The 22915-nt window shown below is 39.4% G+C and overlaps 1 protein-coding gene across 5 annotated transcripts in view; it reads right to left on the bottom strand.

The window, feature by feature from the left end:
• PDE4D (phosphodiesterase 4D) overlaps positions 1-22915 on the bottom strand; it is a 370375-nt gene that overhangs the window by 20340 nt on the left and 327120 nt on the right. Inside the window, exon 1 of one of the 5 annotated variants that reach the window (XM_052775623.1) lies at positions 4326-4740. The exons of the other annotated variants lie outside the window; for them this stretch is intronic. Within the exon in view, the coding sequence (XP_052631583.1) occupies positions 4326-4373 (48 nt within the window). The 5' untranslated portion in view covers positions 4374-4740. Of the gene's footprint in view, positions 1-4325; positions 4741-22915 lie in introns of those variants that run through there. 5 annotated transcript variants of the gene reach the window in all.

The following is a 22915-nucleotide window of genomic DNA, read 5'->3' as shown; positions in this document are numbered from 1 at the left end:
ACCATTATTCACATGGAAACAGATGAAGTTGAAGACCATATGCAGACAGCAGTTTCTGATGCAGAACAATAACGCTCCTTGAGAACAGCCCCCCCCCAAGAGAGATGAATAGTGATCAAGATGTTCAGACATTTTTGTTGATTACACCCTGTTTCAGTGTACCTGTATGTTACTCAATCCTATGACGTTTAAAAACTTGTCCTTTGGGGAAAAAAAAAACCCCTTTTTTCTAAGAAAAAAAAACCCCAAACCAAACCCAAAGCCCCTACTTTCTCCTGATTTCACCTATTTCTCAAAGATTTCATTTCGGCCCAAGTGCACCCATATGTAGTCGCTGCTTCAAAGGGCGTTAACTTTCCACATATACATCCCTGCACAATTACTTTATAATGAAACTCTGCCTAACTCTCATATGGCTCCCACAAGATCTTACTGCAAATCAGAAGTTCCTGTTACATCTGTTGAGTCAACACTGTTTCAGTCATCCAGCAGATGCCTCTGAAGTGCTTGAAACTTGGCTAGACTGTCCATACTCCCATCCTTTGTCCTCTCAGAAATAACATTTACCACTTTATTCAAAACAAGCCAAACAAGACATAAAACCACCTTGTCGCTAATAGTAAATGTTAAAGATAGTATTTTAAATACGAATTTTAAAAATCTGAATGCCATATACTTTCCCAGTTGAAAATCAATCATAATGCATCAAAACTCTTGTTACTAATAAACACTTACACCATAGACTTTTATTATGATATTGTCAGCTCTGCACGGGGAGGAAGCAGAGTTTTTTTGGCTGATCTACACATATATTGTATTATTCCTCAGAAAGAAAGATTTTCCCACATTAAGACTAGACACTGTTATACTGGAAAAATGACACATATATATTCCTTTGGAATATAACAGCCCTTGACTATAGTCTAGGAAATTCCCCCTGGAAATAGGCTATAAAACATCCATTAAGCCAATTACACAGTTCTTCACTGCTGAATACTGATGTCAGAGCAGCAGAGCAGTATTGTCTGAAGAAAATTCCTAAAAATATTTCCTTAAGCAGAATTTTTTAATTTCATTTGTTTCTATTGATTTTAATGATTTTACTCTCAGTGTGGGGGGGAGCCCACAACACAAACACAGGCACAATGTTCAAGTAATATTAAAAATCTCCCAGTGACAAAAGTACAGGTGTATTTTTACCTCCCTTTAAAAACCTAGGAAGTCTGATAGGGAACTGTAATACATAAGAATAGAAGTGCATACGTCAATGAGACAAGAACAGTTTCCTAAATAGTGGTCACGTCCAAAGAACAGGTTACAAATGAGGGATTGAGGTCAGTAGTTTAGGTCCTTCTGGGCTGAAGCCCAATGTGTGCATATCTCTGCATATATATTACTGCTGTCAACCTAGGATAAATACACACAGAATTTTGGGGGAAAAAATAGGATACTTTTCTGATGTCAGCAAAGGTACATAGAAAAATTTAGACAAACTTTTGCAGTAACCATGTTCTCAGATGGCAACCAGAGCCCTAATATAATTTTGGGAAGAGTTTGCATCTCTGCTAGGAAGAAACTTCAATTTCAACTCCAAAGACATAGTGAAGAAGCAACTAGAGTCAATTCATGGCCATGAAAAAGTTTGGGCTGTGTGCTTAATATATACAGGGTTTATTGATTGCACTTTAGAACATTTAACATTTTCTGCATAAAATTCTTGACTCAGTAACAGAAAGCTTAACATGCAGCCTGCGGTTAGTTGTGATGGGAGGGGAAGCATGCAGAACCACCCTTGGTGTAGATGACCTGTCCTGGTCGGGCCTTTTCCACCCAGGCTATATGTTCCTGAACAGGTGATGTGCTGCATCCCAAGGACTGTAAAGAGGCTGCCTCCACTGCAACCTCTAGCACCAGCACAGAAGGTGAAGCTGGGGCTAAAGGTAGGAATGGACCAAATGGCCCCATCCTGTCTGTCCTTCATTTTGAGTGTTAATCAAACTTCAGGCCCAGTGGAGGCTGGAACCAAAATTCTCAAGAACACCTGGAGCCTTTCATTGCATTGGCTCCCAAATCCACGTGGCAACAGATCCCAGTTTCAATCATTCTGGCTGCCTCTTTTCTAGGTAACATTTCTAAAAGCTTACATGAGTAGAATACATCCATGGAACATTCACTCAACACTTGGAACATTAAACTTACATGACTATATTTTGTTTCTGAAATATTGATGCTATTTTAAAAAAGACGTCTGTAACTCAGAAGAATAAACTACATTATTTTACTGGATTTGAAAAGTCTTGCATTCTACAAAAACAAAGAAAAGGAACTTAAAATAGGCCAGCCTTATGATTTAATGTAAGGCTTCTGTTTATATTGCTTATCAATGCAAGACTATCCAGCATTCTTAACACATAAACAGCATTCTTAATAATTAAAGGTTTGGGTTGGAAGTCCATGTGTTTAATTAGTATTAAGATCACGCACTGGTTTTTATACATAAGCTATAGCGAGGTACATATCTTTAAGCCTGGCATTGTCATAGTGGTGCTCATTGTTTCACGGAATGATACTCAATGAAAGCCAGGGGTAAATACTCCACATGACAACCGTTCTCTATCATTAACAGAAGATAATAAAGTACAGCCTGAAGCACACAGAAATTACAGAAATATATGTATAGTAAGGGAGAGAAACATACCTAATGATCTCTTGAGACTAAGATGTTTCATTCTTACTTAGAATTTCATAAATACTCTTAAATCATTGTTTTGAATGTCATAAAAAGCAGATCTTTGCCTCTTCACATTTTTCCTATAAAATGTATACTGTGAACTCAAAAGGCACTGTACTGAAATTGTGTTAAAGTACTATTTAGCTGCTTAACTAAAATCACTGTCTACAGACAGTATAGGACACTGTCTATACAGAGGACTTTTTTTTTTTCTATGTGTAACCAATTACAGCTACCATGCTCTCTGCTGAACTTCAATTAGCACAAAATCTATCAATTTTAAAGGCTAAATGTTAAAAGTGAACATTTTTTGAGTATTGGCGATTGAATTTTTCTAATTTAGCAAGTAGGAACATGACAGCAGCTGCCTGGAAATGCAGGAAATACTTCCTGGTAAATTACAATAAATACCTCACTTTTAGCTGAATGGAATTCATCTTATTTTTTGGTAAACGAGAAAGGAATCCACCTAGCTAGCTTCATGGGATCCAATTTCTTCACAGATGACTGTTGAGAATATGCTGTAACAATTCTGCATTAGCAGAAAATGGTCACAATGATCTAATCAGACACAATGACCTAATGAGGGTTTTATGTTTCTATTTTAAAAAAATAATGTGATAAAAGTAGGTACTAATACAACCAAGCATCAGAGGTTCAGCCATGTGTGAATATAATGCTTGTATTATTTTTAGTCATTTAATTCACCACTTGCATTATTTAGTTCAGGAGTAATGAGAATTTGCTTTAAAACAGAATGTTTTGGAACAGTTATTGTATGTCAAGCATAGCATGATGTTTCTTTTTCCTTTTTTGCACACTTGATAATTATAAAGGCAACATCATTTTTTTAAGCACAAACACATAAGCAGGGCTAAAACAAAGCCCAAACGTGGTTTTGTATTAAGTGAATTTCAGTTCTGTATGTTCACAGGCACATTGATTTAATTCCTTGGTGCAAAACTTTTCCATAAAGAGATAAAAGCTTATTTAATTCCATTTTCTAGCAGTACTGCAGCTTCAAGCTAGTTCAAAGCTGTTCTACATAATAATGTACATCAATATTAGAAGATGACAATTTCCAGTGTTTTAATCAATAAGCTGTCACACACACACACACACAGGCTACCAAAAAATGCTGCTGGAACATACTGTTGATAATTTCACATTTCTTCAGCTATTAAAACCAGTATGAGACGTATTCACCCATTATCCTCAGCCTCTTTACTCATGCTCTCTTCTTATTGCATGGTATCTCAGTTTTGAGGGGTTCTTTTTGAAATCTTTTAATGTCTAGAAATACAATTTTGTAGCACTCTTTTTCTAAAAGGACACAAAACTCTTCTGAATTTTTTTGGCTTTAGACTTGTTCTGATTATCCACTGTAGCAACACTATTTTAGAAGTCCCAGCACAGTTTCTAAGAAACACTGTGTACTGCGCAGTTCGTTCTCATTGCTGAACAAAGGCGTGCTTTTCTAATTTTTTACTTTGTATTTGTATTACTCATAGTCACACAAATACTCATGCTATCCACTGATCATGCAATCATGCACCGCAAATCAAGGTTCTTAAAAGGTAAAACAAAATCCTACCTTTATGTAGCCCCAAGAAACTGAGAGTAAATAGTTTGCCTCAGGCATTTTTGATTTTTTAACTATACTACCAATCTAACCTAATCAGTTCTTTGCTATCTGATACTGCAAAAGACTTCAAAGAAGAAAGATTCCTTCTTTTCTCTCCTAATTATTTTTGCTGATCTTCAGGTTCTCAGCAACTGTGTGCACAGGAGGCATACTGAAATGAAATCCAACCGCGTGGTCTTCTGACTGTATAAATGCCATTTGTAAAACTCCAAGTATTTCAGAGGCAACGTTGAAGAGACATCTTGTACGAGCTGAAGAAACATCTGAAGAGCCAGGGATATGCATATTTCCTGAATACCAGGACTTAATGAATAATGTATGTCAAGATGCTCAGCTGCTGGAGAGACTTGCTCTATCAACAGCTACCAAATAAGGACCTGAAGGGGAAGCCACAAAGGGTCCAGTAATCCCTCCCATAGAGCCTAACTAGCAGCCAATAGTATGTCACCCTAAAAGATATAAATCTGAAGGGCTGGAGACACGATGTACGGTAATTTCCCACTGGCCAGCGCTGGGGATTCTCCTGGGCATGGGGTATTTCTTTTTTTTTTTTTTTTACGGCAAATGCCATTTAATAATGGCATCCCTGGCTGCAGCATTCATGTGCCATTCAAAAGTAATTGTGTTAAGGTCTCCTCATTTCAGCAGCATTTACCAGCTCTCTTCAATGGACAAGCCATCCAAACAGTTAAAATTAGTACTGTGTATATTCATGTGGATTGCCTAGCAGCTTTAATTTTTCATATGGAAGGGAAGTATATTTTGAGTTTTTAGGGAAGAAAAAGCAACAGAAATAGAGCTATCGGGTTTCTTGAGCAGTCTGTGATACTGTAACAATGAAAATGTTTTTGGGTTTTATGCCATCTAGATTAAAAACTGATCTACTTAGACTATTGGGCCCATCTGCCAGTTTCTACTGCTTTATTTTAAGAGATAAAAGCAGTCATTATTAAGATAAAGCAAGTCATGTGTCTTACAATTCCCAGTAAACATTAAGTTTCCATGGAGAAGTCAGAAGTGAGGTAGTAAGAGTCTCAAATTCTTACTGTATTTATTCAACTTTTGCTCCTTCTGCCTTGGCAGATTATATTAATCAGTTACAGCTATACATCATAAAAAAAAAGGGATTAATTGAAAGTGGAGTGTGTCAGTGAGCTGACTCAGAGCACTGAACAAAATATTCCACCATCTGCCATTCAGAGACCAAAACTTAAAAGGAGGAATGCATTATCTTGCACCACTGTGCAAGGCATATGCACTACTGCAGTGAATTTCTGAGTCTTTGTTATATCAAAAGAAGGGAGAGTTTCACAATATGACAGTGGGCAAATGTCTAAGGACAAGCTGAATGAGGTGCAGTGTTCACCCAAAGCCCACACTGCTGATTCACTGGAAGATGCTGACCGACAACCATCATAACGGAGGTTTTGGCTGAAGCGGTTTCTACTTCTCTGGGTGTCAGCAGTGTCAGCAACACTAAGTGCTTGAAAAAGAATTGAACCTGCAAAAATCAATAGACCAAAATATGATATTAACAAATTTCTTCCTTACAGGAGAGAAATGTATAGCAATGTGACAACTGGATACAGTCAACAGATCATCCAGCACTTACATATTTTCATATGGAAAGTATATTGTTTTCATTAAAAGAGGTAATATAAAAAAAAAGTGAACGAACACATTACTGATGCATTTGCTTTATAATATGCACAGTTATACCTGTCCTAGATATATACAGGTAAATGAATATGAAACAAGTTTTGACAACAGACCTGGGTTATTAGAGACTCAGCAAGACATTAAAGTAGCCTAAAAAGTAATTCTGGAAAATACTTCTCCTGATTCTTCCAGCTCAGCTTTGTAATGCTGAATATAAAGCTTGTCTACATCTGTGTTGCATTGTTTTCTGATCACCCGCAAGAGAGCACTGCTGCCACCTACCCAGCATCTACACTGAGAACTGAAAATATGCTGCCTCCCTTCAGAAGGCAATTTCAGTCATGACTTAGAGAATGGTAACATAACAGCCATTATACTTTTCGCTACTTAAGAAGTGAACCACGTGCGCATTAAAGTTCAGTTGCAACAGGTAGTACGACCAGACATTGGGAAGCCAAGTTTTTAAATCACTTCTCCTACTTTGTTACTTTAAAGTCTGGGTTCCTCCTTAAATCTTATTAACAATTGTCCCCAAAAGCACCAAACTTGTTTCAGATAAGGAATATTTAAAATGGCTGCTATGTAAATTACACTAGTTGTTTAGCATGTAAAACAAAAATCTTCCTTGATATTTTTTATTCCCCACCAACGTATGAGACAGACACATCCATAAGAATTACTGAATTATACTTTATTGAATTTATTGAAGGATGGTATTTATAGAGCTATTAGCTAGGTAATTTTGATGTAAAACCATGAAAAAACATTTTCCTCCAACCTACACAGATTACAACTATTTATTTTAGCTGCATATTAACTGTACTGATAATAGAAAATTACACCTGATATTGACTGCTTATTACTAATTTGTATGATTTTTCTGAGACCCACAGCCTCAACCTCATAAAACCACAAACTGGTGTGATACAATTTACTAGTACGACTTCACTGACTCAGAAAACATGCCCTCTGACTTTGGTTACCTGTAGAAGTATGACCTTAGAAATTTACAGTTGGGAAATTCGCACAAGCATGGATTTACAGTAATCATTTTGGCTGATTTTCGTCCTCAATTTCCAGGTTGGAATGAGTGAATAATTAGCTTTAGAGGAGGTGGACAGATGAGTGCACAGCAAATAGCTGCCACACACAACTAAATACCTAGAGTAATTCAAGATAAGAAAACCAGAAGTTAGAGATAAGTGGAAATCCAGCAATGTGAAAGGGAAATTCTTGTTTTCATACAGACATACATCCATGAAGGTAAAACATGGGGGAAGAAGGGAATAATGACATTTTCTACAATGGTTCCAATCAAGCAAAAAAATATGGAAATGAAAAAGGTATAATCTGAAATGGCAGTAACTAAGTAATGAAACAATTCAGAAAAAAAGGAAGTTTTTAATGAGTGCTGTTGTGTGTTTTGGAAGAATCAAGACAATGACCTTGTAAGGCAGAAAGATGATGAAGTCCCTTAATACCCACAGGAAATGTTAGCCATTATTTCATCAACAAGTCTGGACAACTTTCTCCACAGGAGTCATAAAAAGAGGTGGCAGAGATCCCAGGAGCTGTGATGTTCAGCTTTAGCAAATTTTGAAAGACTGCAAAAATGTTAATTTTGTGCCAATTAAAATCTGCAAGCAGGATGGCTGGGCAACTTCAGGCCACTTCACAAAACATCAGTCCTGGGTAAAATAATGGAAAAGCTGAAATACACCTATTCTAGGCATTTCCTTGATAAAGAACTAAGACAGGAATGTAATTAATGCCAGCCAATATAATTTTATGTCTTTGAATATGTAATGTTCTTGGATTGTTGTAGGGTATTTGATTTAGTACTGTATAATATTCTGTGACAGCACTCCCAGCGTTGAGAGAGGACACATTAAATGGGTTAAGAACCCGATTATTGACCCATTTCTAACAATCATCAACAGGCTGTCTTCATCTAATGGGACAGTTTTAAGCTGGGCTCTGCAAGACCTGAGACTACTTTATGGTATTCGATTTCTTCATTGATGATCCAGAATTAAGTCACTACTATGAAAACTTCCACAGTGCGAAAACTTCCAGAGAACAGAAAAATGGGAGTGGGGGGGGACAACAAACTATAAGGGTGTGGAAGCCACCAACAGCAGCCTCACTTGTTTAGTATGTTCACACCATTCATGTAACCTGCAGTTCAAGGAATTTGAGTACAAAATGGTGGACTACAATGAAGAAAGCAGAAACCCTGAAGAGTTTACAGAGTCACAACAGGACACCTATAGCGATACTGTGACTCTCAAAAATCTGTATCTTCTGTGATGCTAGATAAACAGAGAGATACTCTAAACACACCATTCTGGCAACTCTGTTGATGGAACAGTACATACAGCTCTAGTGTCTCTGTTTTCCTAAATGCTGTCATGTACAGCATGCAGGAAAAAAATTACAAATATTATTCAGGGTATGGAGAAAATGTTTTATAATAAAAGAAAAAACTCAGGGTGTTTATCTTAAGAATACAGCTACTGTGTAGAACCATGACAAAGAGCAAATACAGCATACCAAACCTGGTTCACTAGCACCAAAGGAAGCAACAAGAAGCTGAAATTGCCTCAAACCAACAGAGCTGAAACCAACTCAAACTACGAACAAGACGTGGATTAACAACGAGAATTATTAAATTAGCATACACCAGCAGTGAAGAGGTAGATTCCCTGCTGCTTGATATCTTCAAATCAAGAAAAGCAGTCTTTTTGGAAGATATGTTTTAGCCAAATGCAAGTCATATATTAGTCAAGCACAAGTCAGCGAGTTCAACACTTCTACAGTTATGTGCAAATTAGCCATCTGAGAGACACAGGACATCCAGTAATCCATTTGGCCCCAGGAGTCTACAACAACTCAACCTATTGCAGATGCTCATTCTAGAAATTCTAAGTACCTTGTATCATGAAGGCTGTTTATACATCTTCTATGAACATGCTCTGCTTGAAAGCAACTTTAAGAATTTAAAAGCTATGCGTTTGTGATGAAATCAGGATCGCAGTGAGTTACCTCAAATGATGTTCTTACAATTGAAGCAGTAATCTCTACCTCTGTGCGAACTTCTGGAGCTGTCAGCACTCATATTTCTTAAATTATTTCTTGGCTCTCTGTAAAGCTCTGTACTATTGCCATAGTCAGAAAAAAACCACTATTAACCTAAATTTTATTGTCCTTCAACAAGAATGTGAAGAATTTCATTATTAAGTTGCTCTTTATTTTAATCATTCCAAGTATGTGCGAAGGCATGCAGATTTCACCAATATTAGTGAGGTTTTCATCCTTCTATTTATCTGTCATATTGATGATCCAGAAGGACCTATAGCCTGTAAACCACTGTAAAGCATTCAGACTGGACCTATGGAATACACAATGTTCAAAGAAAGCTCATTTCTCCCGAGATCCAGAATAGGGCTTCTGATACAGGAACACATTACTGACAAGGACAAGGAAGAGAATTACATCCTCAGCAGCCTGGGAGAAAACCTTGATCCTCTTAAAGAAAGTATCTGTGTTCCTTTCTGGCTCTTGTTAGTAAGCAAAGATTCCTGAAGGTTCAGTCAATGGGAAACTAAGATGGCAATGTTTCAGGCTTGAGGAAGACGACAGGAAGAAGACTGAAGGCCCACTTTGTTGATTTAGTTGCAGCACTTTTGAACTGCCCCACAGGAGACTTATGATCTTGGTCTTTCCTTTCACAGGTCAGTGATGGGTAATATAGGAGCTCCAGCAGAAACGTGCTTAGCTTTGAGAGCAGGAGAACTGTGCTTTTTAACTCTCAACTGCAATCCCTGGATTGACTATGAAGCTGCACTAGGAACTTTCAAAGAGATCTCTGATCATCAATCCTGAATACAAGTCTGCTGGATGTAGCGCATATTGTCTGATAAGTGGCAAAAAGTAAAACGAAGAGGAATCACCGATTTTAGTTTTCAAGGTCATATGTGTTACGAACAGGAACAGATAGTCTGAAGATACCTCATGAGCCAAATGAGAAGCCTGTCTGAAAATATCATAAACATTTTTAGGCTGTCCTCCACAGATCGAGAACAGCAATAATTGCCCATGTCAAATCCAACTCCTACTGGTCACAAACACAAGACTGTTTTCACAGCATTAGCCAACTCTGTCTGGCATTTATGCTGGCATGTACCCTCGCAGAAAGCCTCCCCACAAAATGGAAAGTCTGCTCAGTGCTGGAAGACCACAGCAGAAAAGAATGTTCATTTCATCCAGCAAGCAAGGGCGTGTGGATAGACTCCACTGAGCCAAAAACCAGAACTGGTCTGGAGGAAGAAGCAGGACAGCTAGGGACAAGGAAACAACGCTAAATCAACCAGCCTCACCAAACTTCTCTTGTTCCATGCAAGACTCCCTGACTGGAAGGAGAGAAAATGTAGAACTTAATTAAAAAAAAAAAAAAAAAAAAAAAGAATTAGGAATTTTACAAATACGAGGAGCTGTTCCAGCTACAGCAATCAGCTGCCACACACCAAGTGAGAAGCAGGGGTGGTGACAAAGTTGGGTCTTTATGCTGGTATCAGGAAGAGATGAACCCCACTGGTGGCCGAGAACCAATGGCTGTAACTGGAACAAAACCCTAACTCTTCTGAAGGAGTCTCAGCTTTAAGGATCCTAACTGTAGCATAATTACGCTGCTTTAAAAAGGCTTTCTTGGAAGACTTCTGCTTGTCAGAATTACATTCATTAAACACAATGGAACAGCCTAAGCTATATAATTTTACAGATCTTTTTATTTGGGAATATATAATTCTCATGCATCAAATATGAGAATTTTATGTTGCTGAACAGACAGAGATGACAACGTTCTTCTGAACTATTTTAGGGAAAATACATAGTAAAACCCAGGAGAGGAGTTGTTTAATAAAGAGTTAGGCTCCTTTACTAATTAAAAAAAACCAACCCAAAACAAACAAAACCAAAACACACTTGCTGGTAAAATACATAATTCAGCGTTTGCACTTACTGCCCTCTAGCGATAATAAAAGCATTAGCTATGAATATACAGGAACACCTTCAACTTTTCAGACCAGAAATCTCACAATATGTGGTCCGCTAATTTTCAACAATATCACAGCAGGTCTTTACAGGTATTCTCTACAACTGCAGTATTTTCAACAGACACTCCTGAGAAATTGCACAAGCAATGAAAATTAAACTGTATTTCAACCCATGCTTTGGGGACCACTGGCAATCTTTTAAGACGCAGTATTCACCTACAGTTTTCTTGCAGGAATTATTCTATGTAATGATAGAGTACAGTACGCATATAATGGTTTCTAAGAAAAAACCCTGCAGTAAATGGAGTTTAATTTCAACAAATATTTTGCTGGTTACAATATTCTGCTTTATGTTTATTTTCCCCTTAATTCAATGCTGTCAAAATGATGTAAATTACAAAAAAGCTACTGTTAAAAGCTAATTTAGATCAGAGAAAAGTGGATCAGGGTGTGATGACAGCTGCAATTATGACAGCAGATTTGAGGAGGCAGTCACCCCAGCAGAAAGCAGTGATGAATAGCTCAGGTGGTTATCTCTCTATCCTGCTTGGCAACTGACAGAATGAAATGCGTAACCACAATCCTATGGTTTCATCCATGAAATTAGTATTGTGAAGAGTACCTGATGTGAACAGAAGGCTTTTCAAGTTTTGCCCTAAAAACAATGTTAAAGAAAATACTTTACCTTTACTTGGATATAGATAGATATGTCACATCATAAGAACACAATACGTATCATGTTTTTATGCATGTGTAATATGCACATTGATACAAACGTACAATATGTCTGCATCACAGTGGAAGAAGTTGTGAAACAACAGACCAGTTATTTATACCTCTAGCCTGGAAATGCTTCAAACAAATATCCTGGGTTAAGACAGTATTTTTTAAAATCATGCTTAAGTTATTGCAATATTAGTGGAAATACCTACTCCACTCAGTTAATTCATCATATCTGCATATTTCTCAACAGACGCCAAACTGCTTTGCTCAAAGTTTCTCTCTGTATCTGTAAGAGATGCTGGCACACAAATCAAATGTGTGCTCAGCTTGCACTGGGCATGAGCTCAGGGAACCTGGAGCAAACTGAGATTTCATATTTCATATTTTTCATATCTACCTGACATGCAAAAATCCACCATATTTATGCAAGCTATTTTAATGCATAATTCTCTTGCTATTACTCCTCCAACCAACTTTGAAGGAAACGATCTAAAATGCATCTTTCAAAACACCTCTGGAAGAAGCCACAAAATACCACCACGAGAGGGCCTTAACCTGGACTTTTTTATAATGATTTGTTCCCTTACAATACCCTGGCAGCAATCAGTTTGCTTTACAATAATTCTTGTATTTTACAGAAACTATAATTTGGAAAGAAAAATGGAAAATAAAATAGAAATTATTTAATTATCACTTCACTTCCAGGACTTGCCCCAACACACCCCTTACGTGAGCTGCTCAGGCTTTACTGTGACCAAACCTCAAAACCAAATAGTTCGATACTGCATCAGAAGACCCACTCTCTGGCCTTCCAACCTCCTTGTAGGAAGAGACCTCTCTTGGAAGAGCAGAGCCAAGACCCGTTACCCAAGGAAGGGAAGAAACATTTATTCTCTTCTCTTAATGCTTCTATTATGTAAACTGTATATATATGGTGCATTATACAGGACAGTGAGATAGCCGTTAACAATTCCCAAAATAAAATAACTAAAAAAGACCCAAGTGAAAAATAAATCAGATGTGAGACAAAAGATAAGACTTCCTCCTTAAAATTGCATCCATGGATGGCATAGCAACCCAGTCACATCTTTTTGTCCATTTTTTCTTAGAGACTGCTGTTGGGGAGTATCTGCTATTGCCATGTCTGGTCTTTCTCCTTAATTCTTAACTCTTCCCATTACACACATTCATTCCTGTCTTGGCAGCAATGACAACCAAACAGCCAAAGCACTGCTATCACCTTCACTCCTTCCCTTTATCTGCAAACAGAAATGCATCCTGCCTCTCCACCTCCTCCAGGCAAAGTGCAGTGAGAAAGCTGGGTGGGAATCTCAGCCTCAGATACAGCCACACAATTTAGCTTATACCTTATTTTGTGTTTCATTGAGCTGCCGCTTCGTTGTCATGCTTTGAATCTGGACATTTTCCAAACAACATATTGATATCCACTCCCCAATTCCCAAAGTGCAGCCCCTGCCAAGGATGTTTTGCGGGGGCCACTAATATATAAAACTAGCAAGTTTTGCTGTACGTGGAGCCTCAGGTCTGCTCCTATGCTCCTCAGCAGTAAGCTCCTATGCTTTATAGACACTTTAACATGCTTTACAAAAAGCAAAGAAGAAAAAATAATCTGACTCCAAAAACCAGTGTGATCCAGTATATGCATCTCCTTCACATGGCTATGCCTACTTCAGCGCGGCTGTGCAGAGTCTTTCAGTCTAAAGGCATTTAAGAGAAGAAGAGTAAACGTGTCAAAGGTACTGCAAAGACATAATACTTCAATAATGCACCTAAAATTATGCAATACCAATGTTGAAGGCATGCTGCTGTTAATAAAAAATACTGTGCCATGGAAATATATGCGCTCTTAGCTCCAGCTAACCACCCATGCCCCGCAGCACAGGAATTCCAACAACTTGTACGTGTTATCCCAGCTACAGCAACTGCAGATGCCTTTTCTACAGCTTATTTGCTTAAGTGAGATTTACAGGCTACATCAGTGTTAACGCCTCATGAGGATACTCATATTATGGCATAAGAACACAGTGAAGTTCAAGCCTTTTCCAAGACAACTTGTGCTAAATCCATAAAGGTATTCACACTAGACAAACTATAAAGGTGACTTCTTCTAACAGGAAAATGCTCCAGTGTAAACAAGTACTTTGTAATTTAAGTATCATGAAAAGAGAAACAGGATTTTTTTCCTAAAATATATTTGTAGGAAATTCTAACAGTTGTCTTCTTAATGAATGGGAAAGATTTGGCTCCAAACATATCTGACAAAGATTTTTGTCCCTTTCCTAGCTCATATCTAGTTAACATTTGCCTAGTTAACACTGGCAGCCATCTCTGACAGACACAGTAGGTAAAAAATACAAGTAAAATATTCCAGCTTGCCACCAGTTACAAGGAGGAATACTGCACTTACTCCTTCATCACCTCACAGATCTCATGCAACTCTCAGGCTGTTACTTACAAACAATTTAAAAATATATAGGAAGAAAAACTTTTGCAGTTTTCCCCTCCTTTTGTCTTTTTTGAGGGGTTTTCTCCTCGAGTGCCAGTTTGGGCTAAGAAATAGGTCTGTAATAAAAGGAATATAAAATGCAGCACCATCTGAATAACTTGTATTTTTATAAATATATATGGATATGCACCCTGCAAGTAAATACCTACCCCATAAGTATCTACTGTAGCACAGCCACAAAAGAGGTTTGTACCCACATTATGCATTTTTGCAGACAGCTATGTCTAATAAACGTGCAAAGAGGAGCAATACTACACTCACAGAGCACAGTCACCCTAAAACTGATACAGCTATACCAGCAAAAACTGAGCTTTACAGGTATGGACTATTTTACACGGAAAACTGGCTTGCTATGTAAGGACAAAAAACAGCTTCACTGGTATTGCCGGATTAATCTTACTTCTCCTGTAACGTGACATTCTTATTTTAATGAGGTGTTCCTACTGTAGACCTGGCAAAGCACATGCTTTAACAGTTCATCAGAAATCTTGTTGAATGGTTGCCATTTCATACTAAAAGAAATGAGTCTTTTAATCATCTTTTTTAAAGCTACAGTCACGCTTAACATACATACTGTTCTTCTGAAAAAGCAAAAATTAAATATGACTGTTTTTTCTACTTCTAATATATATGAAAATCAGACGCAAACCAAACTATTTCCCATCCTTCTAAATACTATTGCTCAGTTTACAAAAAAAGAAGGTAAAAGCCATCCTATGAAAAAAAGCAACGATACTACAGACAAAAGCAGAGAATCGTGGACTGCAAAGTAACTACTAACACTGCAACGAGCTCAGTACAGCTCCGATACAAACACGCCTTAGCAAGTGCCTGTAAATCATCCACAGTAGATACCAACATTTTGAAAGCAGACTGCAAGTTGTTTCTTGCAATTTTGTTGGTTCAGGCTCCAGTGCTTATTAAACCATGGCTGTTACACTTCTGACTAAAGTGCATGCGATAGTGTCATTGTCCTTTCAAGGAAAAAAACTCAGCAAGGGTTATTCAGCAACTAATATTCACTCCACTGTGTCCTTCACGTCCTTCATTTGATTATTTATTTAGATGCTCTAAATCTATGTAGATTCACAGAAAATGAAGATCTACCCATCCAGAACAGGAGAAACAACCAGTCTCATCCATTACACCCTTGTCTCATGCATACAGGGAAACACACAAAAATGTAATGCTGCTTTTTTTGGTCCAAGTGAGCGCTTCGCCCAAGTGCCTCTAGGTCAAATTAAGCAAACAAGCACAAAACCAAAGTGGTTTCCAGTCCCACAGTCAGGTATACTGTGAGGTTGGGTTTACCAGTACACAAGAGAGATGGAGACAAGATAACAAAACCAGGCCGAAGGCAGCTCTGTAGTTTCCTGAATTGCATACTTACTACCTGTGTGATTTAAACCCCTCTTACAAGAAGTCTCAGTATTTGCATGAGGAAGCTCGTGGTATATTCGTGTTTCCTTACTCCCTGACTATTGGTACCCGTAATTTTCCTCCTATCCTACACGCAGGATCCCAGTGTCTTTTTGGATGCCAACTAATTCCGTCGTGGTGACAGGGTGCGGTTGGGTGCTGCTGCGTTGGGATCAGGCAGAGCTGTCGCTCCGCTCCGTCGTCGCCTGGTGCTCGGTTCGCCAGCTGTGGACGTCTGCATACCCCGCTGGGGTTTGGCAGGTTCAGACCAGGCCACGCTGGGGAGGTGTTGGCCAAGTGCTGGTCAGGACAAGTGACGCACCCACGCCTGACAGAGAACACTCCTCGCTGTCCCATGCCAACACAGATGGGTTCCTTCGGGTTTGGCAACCCTGTTTAACCTTGTGCTGGAGCAGAGCAGGTAAGTGCTCAGACTGTCACAGCCAAGATTCAGCTGGGCAGCAACCAACAGCTGAGAGGCAGTTGAAGAAATGGACTGTTAGCATCCTTGTATGGTTCACTGAGGAGAGAGGGAAAGATGTGGAAATACCGAACAGTAGCCCTACATGTTGATTCAGGGGACCAAACTGTGAGAGAAGGGGAAGGAAGTGCTCAAGTAGGGGAGTTGATCGCAGTATGGAGTGTATTTACCAAGGAAGCCGACACCAAAGAATCCATGTTGATTTATACAGATTCGTATGCCGTCTTCAAGGGATGCACCGAATGGCTCCCATTTTGGGAACAAAATCAATGGAAGGTCAATCGGATACCAGCGTGGCAACGAGAAAAACAGGAGGAAATCTTAAACATCGCTAAACGGAAAACCTTTCTAGTAGGATGGGTGGCTGCACACCAGGCAGGAAATCATCTGGCTCACCTTTGAAATAATCAGGTGGATTTGACAACCCACTTAGCAAAATTAGCTGCAGAAGGCGAAGCAGAGAAATGGGACCACTTAGAGTGGTTGCATGTAAAGCAAGGTCACTCAGGGAGCAAAGATTTATTTAAAGAGGCAGTGGGCAGGGGATGGTCCGTAACCAGGGAATTGTACAACTCCATTACTTCACCATGTGTCTTATGCCAATTAGGAGAGCACAACCCTTTACACTTAAGGATCAACCCCTACACTTAAGGGATAATAAAGGGTTGTGGGATACTTGGCAAGTAGACTACATTGGTCCCTTTCGACTCTCAGAGGGAAAACAGCATGTGTTGGTAGGGGTCGAAATAATTTCGGGACTAACCCAACCAGTACCAGTATGGTGAGCAACCGGAGATAACACAGTAAAAGGCCTGAAATGATGATTTAGCTACTTGCCCACACCCAAATCAATCCAATCAGATAACAGGAGCCACTTTACTGCCAGGGTGGTCCAAGAATGGGCACACAATGAAGGAACACAGTGTGTTTTCTACACCCCATACTACCCTCAAGCAAATGGGATAGTGGAGTGTACTAACGGAATTCAAAAACAAACCCTACAACCCCAAAAACCGGGATGGGACCCTCACTACAGGAAAGACTTTGAGGTGTTGGAGCATGTCCAGAGAAGGGCAACAAAGCTGGTGAGAGGCCTGAAGCACAAGTCTTATGAGGAGCGGCTGAGGGAGCTGGGGTTGTTTAGTCTGGAGAAGAAGAGGCTGAGGGGAGACCTTATCGCTCTCTACGACTACCTGAAAGGAGGTTGCAGTGAGGTGGGTACTGGTCTCTTCTATCAAGTAACTAGTGATAGGACAAGAGGAAATGGCCTCAAGTTGTGCCAGGGGAGGTTTAGATTGGATATTAGAAGAAATTTCTTTACTGAAAGGGTTGTCAGGCATTGGAACAGGCTGCCCAGGGAGTGGTGGAGTCACCATCCCTGGAGGTATTCAAAAAGCACATAGACAAGGCACTCCAGGACATGGTTTAGCGGCCATAGTTGACGGTTGGACTTGATGATCTTAAAGGTCTTTTCCAACCTAAATGATTCTATGATTCTATGGCCGCAACGAGTGCCAGACATGGTCATGAAAGTAAATAGCCGCTGGGGATGAACGGATGTCCTAGACTGACTGCATTTTGCCCAAAGCCCCCCATCCCTACTTCCAGGAAGTGGAGGTAAGAAAGATACAATACACCCGCTCCACTATCCTGGATGACCTGTTCTGGTAGATTTACCTACTGTAGGGGAAGTACCTATGACATTGAAAACCCCTTTGAACTTGTATGCATGGATAGCAAGCAATGCACATGGAAAAGACCACCGAATTCACACACAATGGATAATACCCTTGTTTTAATCTACGAACTGCTTTCCGCTTGTACTTTGTAGAACCAAAGAGAAACGGAGAAAGACAACAAGGAACCATATTAGTCCTAACTATATTAATTGTTACTTGTGTTATCAGTTTATTGTTATTTGTAATTTTTGTCTGTTATTATAGGGAAAGATGCTTTGGGGAGCCTTCTCCCTCATCCTCATCCTTTCCACCAGAGGACAGGGAAAAGATTCTCCAGATTTAGCTTGGAATTTGATTCAAGGTTTTATGCACCTCTGGAATGACACCAATCAAGGTGTTTGTATAGCATTACCAAAATCTGTCAATGAAGGAATTAAATTCAGCCTCATTTATCTAAACATCACCAATCCCATGAAAAGAAGTCTTGTCTCTGGTAATATTTTATGTAAACCAAATTACTCCTGGAACAACGCTTCCAGGGGACCTTTCATGGCTCTAAAAACCCACTCTGATGATTCAAAGATTTATCTTCTTCCCCGAGGAAGAAACCTTGAATCTCATGACTTATGGAAAAGTGAAGACTGGGAATGGAAAAATGGGTGGAACCCAAGTAGTGCTTGAAATTTTACTGGGGAAAAATGCTATTGGGAATCTCGAAGCATATGGAATTTTTCCTTAGGAGACACCAATTTGTCCTGGAAAAATATAACATGGCAAATGCATGTTTTGTCCAACCGGACACATTATGCATTTGGATGACTTAACACTCAAGTTCAACAAGTATCAAAAATGATCCTTCAAAACAGATTAACATTGGATATGTTGTTGTTAAAAGAACATGGTGTATGTGGGATGTTGAGTCTAACTGATGGGGAAATGTTGTATCACCGTCCGTAATGCCTCCACTTCAATTGAAGAAACCCAAGCCAAGATGAGAGAAGTTACAAACAAGACTGGAGAACTTTTCCAAGCAATGCAACCAAGACACCAGTTTAACAGAGGATTGTTGCTGACCTCTCTCCTAACATCCTTGGGACTCATGGGGTGGGGAAAATAGCTTAACAGTGGACTCGTTTTGGGGATTTTTGTTCTTAATGCTTGGCCTTGCAATAGTGCGATGTATGACTACTCGCTTGCTTTCCTCTACTTCTTCTCTTTTCTCTCCTCCTGTCCAATATCTGAAGATTACTACTGTGGAAGAAGAAGATCTCTACAACTCAGTCCAGTCAAATGTTTGAGCCACTGGGTGGTGTGAGAGACTGAGAGTTCATGTCTCAAACACTGTGGTGGGGCAAGTTCTGCGGAAGGACAAGCTCTGCCCAACAACAAACCCTGGAACCAGAGGTGAAAAGAAGCTGATTAGCACAGACCAACACAGACATTAGCAACAGGGCAGGCAGGGTGGGCGAGCAGCTCCCTCCTTGGATAGGCCGAGCGGGGCCACCCATCACGCACGTCCAGATGTCAAAGGTCGGTCGTACCTGCAGGGAGGGAGAAGTGACTCCCCAAACGACCCCCAAGCCCGCCCACCCATCTCCCGAAGGTTCTGAAAGCACAAACTGCGCGTGACACCTAACTAGCCTAATGAGTTTGAGTGCCTGCCCGAGGAGGGGTGTGGAGATGATAAAAGGACACAAACGGAAGCCCCAGGTGCACGCACCCACCAGAACGGGACTGGCCCAGTAGGCTGACTGGACCAACGCTGGACGCAGGACTGGTGAAATCTTTTTCTTTTCACTCTCTTGTCTCTCTCTCTTTTTTCCTGTAATCCCCACACCTCACCCCTTCAGACATAAACCGCTGACCAAGTCCGTGACTAGGAGTGGATCCAGCCACCCCTGGGCTCCTCTCTGAGGAGGAGTCTGGAAAGCAAGGGGGTCTGCTCTGAACCTCCTGACCCAACGGGAGGGATCTCCTTATTGCCTTCCCTGAACTGATCCCCAAATAAGCAAGGGCTGTAGTATATGTTTGGTGACATATGGTTAGCACACATTACGCAGTTTACTCACGTATTTTCATGCCAATTCTTGTTGTGAGTGAATAAAAGTTGAGTTTTGTGAGTTAAAGGATCCCTGGTGTCATTTCACCTTAACCCTGACCTGGGAATTGACGAACCTGAGTTGTCATCCTGAGAAACTGCGACACGACACACAGAAAACATTTTAATGCTAACTCTTCTAGAAGAATAAATAGTATGGAATATACAAATAAATATCAAGGTTTACTTGCCACATCAGTGTACTCACCCTTTACTAATGTTACTGTGGGTTGCTCCTGAGCAGTCCCAGTTTGACAGAGCATCAACAAGTTTGTATTTACAAGGAAACAATTCTACTGGTAAATCAGTATTTCCTTTGAAAATCCTCAAATGCAGCTTGTACTTAGCAATTTCCAGTATGTACTGTAACACCATGCAGTAGTCACCTTTTGTAAACACTGCTTATATTCACGGTTTATAATCTGTAAATATTTTATATTTAACAATGCTTAAATGTACATAAGTAACAAATGAATTAATATGTTTTAGCTTTGATAATTTACATCACTTATGAACTTATATAGCATGGAAAAGCATTACAGATAATTTCATTTAAAGTGCAAGACCTCTGTTTAATCAGTGATAACCCACCATCGCTTATTTTCTTTCCTGAACACTAAACTAACAAATCCTGGCATTCATGCAAAATTTGAAACCAAAGGTAAGCTAAAAATCATAAAAATAACACCACACACTGGAAATCGATTAGGTTCCACTAACAAAAGAAAAGTACATCATTAGATTGGGGTATATTCTCTGATGAACTTGCAAAATGAATAAAAAATACACAGACATTATTCAGGTAAAAGATTATCTATTAACCTTTCATTATTACTAGGTATCTTATCAAGAAACAAGTAATTTTTCATATTTCAATCCTCTTAAATAGATACTTCTAAGTCTCTATAAAAATCACCCCTGTTTTGAAAAAACATCTTAAAATGAAACAAACCCAATAAGCTCTAAATAGATACGGCATCATCTTCATCTTTGGCTTGCATTTTTATTAGTAAAAAAAAAAAAAGCTGGGAAAAAATTTGGCTGCTTTTCGCCCGTTTACACATTGACATACAATGTTTGGAGCATCTGGAAAAGCTCTGAGCAGTGCATGAAGCACTGGAGAGACCGTGAGAGATGCAGAAAGACATCAGTCTATCCATTTACGTGGGGGCTCACATTCACACTCAAGCCCATTTTTGCCATGAGAAGGACAGAAACATCAAAAAGGCTCACAGCACAGTCTGCCACAAATTAAACTTCCTCCAGTCCTCCAAAGCCCCTGCTTAACAGCCGATTCTACCAACTCTTTATCAAAGTGATAACAATGCTAAATAAAACTAAATAAAACAATAAAAACAAAACTAAATAAAAGACTCTGGGCTCCATCCACAGTCTGATGAAGTAAATTTAAAGACTCTCATTAGCTTCAGCAGGCATTAGATCAAGTTCTAGTTGAATCCGAACAAACTGTTCAAATGCCCCAGGCAATGGGAGCGATGCTTCAATACCACCCTTCCAGCCCCGCCAATGCCATACTTTTGATCAATCTCCAAACCAGAAAACAAGACTGAAAGGGTGTAACAAGTGTAGTTCATCTTATAGGACTGTATAGTTAACTAGGGAGTTCATGTCTTGTCCAAGGCAAATTCCATTAAAAATGAGATAGGATATAACATTTGATAACTTCAGTGAATACTGAAGTTAATTTTCATACTCACTTCTTAAGAATGATATGCCTAGTCTAGTAATTACTGCTTAATTTACTGCTACATGTGTAATAAGCACATTCCTAGCTTTCAAAAACCAAACAAGCTGCTGATTTTTAGACTGTTTTCTCAGCACACATTAGGTGATGCGAATTCCCAATATTGCCCAGTCCACTGTAAGCACAACATATACTTTTCCTGACTGGAGGAAACATTTGCCTTGTTTATTGTTCAGCGTACTGCTGTATTAATCACCTTATATTAAAATAACAGTGTAAATACATAAAAGTCCCAGGTCTTGATTAGAAAATTTTCCAAGAGCAAAAGGACTATATGAAGGAAAGCTGAGCTATTTGTCCGAGTCTGCAAACAGACTCCTTGAAGTCCCCTGGTAGTCAAAAGGTACAAGTCGAAATGGATCTTATCACTTCCAGTGCTGCCACCTATGAACCAATGAGCAAGCCACCCCGCAGATGCAGCCCAGGTCAGCTCAGCTCTCACTCTTCAACAAAGCTATGTGCATCAGCAAAGGCAAGAGACCACTGCCAGGCAGGACGTGGGGTGAAAAGGCAGATTGGGGAACAGATAGGTTTGTGTAGAGCATGCTATTTCACAACAGCCAAGACACTGTAGAAGGAACCAAAAAAAAGAAAATAAAAACAAACCCCAGATGACTCCTCCCTCAAGAGCAATTAAGGCACAGTTTCATACTTAGGCATACTATTCAAATGATGGGGTGTAACAAGATGTTAAGACCAGCACCTGTCCTCTCACGCTACACTTAGCTCAAGTCAGGCAGCTTTAGTCTTCTATGACCAGGACATTTTTCAAGCTCTGATAATAATTGCAAGAACAAACCTAAACCCCCTAGGTACATTCACATGCTTTTATTTATACCACATCTATAAAATCTAAAAGACACGTGAGCACAGGAATAGTACCTACCTGGAAAGACAAAAAATTCACCACAACAGAGTTATCAAATTCTTTTTCTTCCTGCAGTTCTACTTTATCCTAACAGCACAGTTTTATTTTGTATTGTTATATCATTCCTATAACCAACCTGTCTTTCACAGCTCTGTGAAACAAAGATCAGATTACAGATGTAGATTCCTAACCACCAAAGAAAAATCATTACTTAAGTTTCAGCCCCCCACATGCCAAGATTTGTTTCTGCAAAAGTCTTCCAAAGC

This window comes from Harpia harpyja, chromosome Z (genome assembly GCF_026419915.1).
Source record: "Harpia harpyja isolate bHarHar1 chromosome Z, bHarHar1 primary haplotype, whole genome shotgun sequence".
NCBI lineage: Eukaryota > Metazoa > Chordata > Aves > Accipitriformes > Accipitridae > Harpia > Harpia harpyja.
This window is presented reverse-complemented; position numbering and strand designations above follow the sequence as displayed.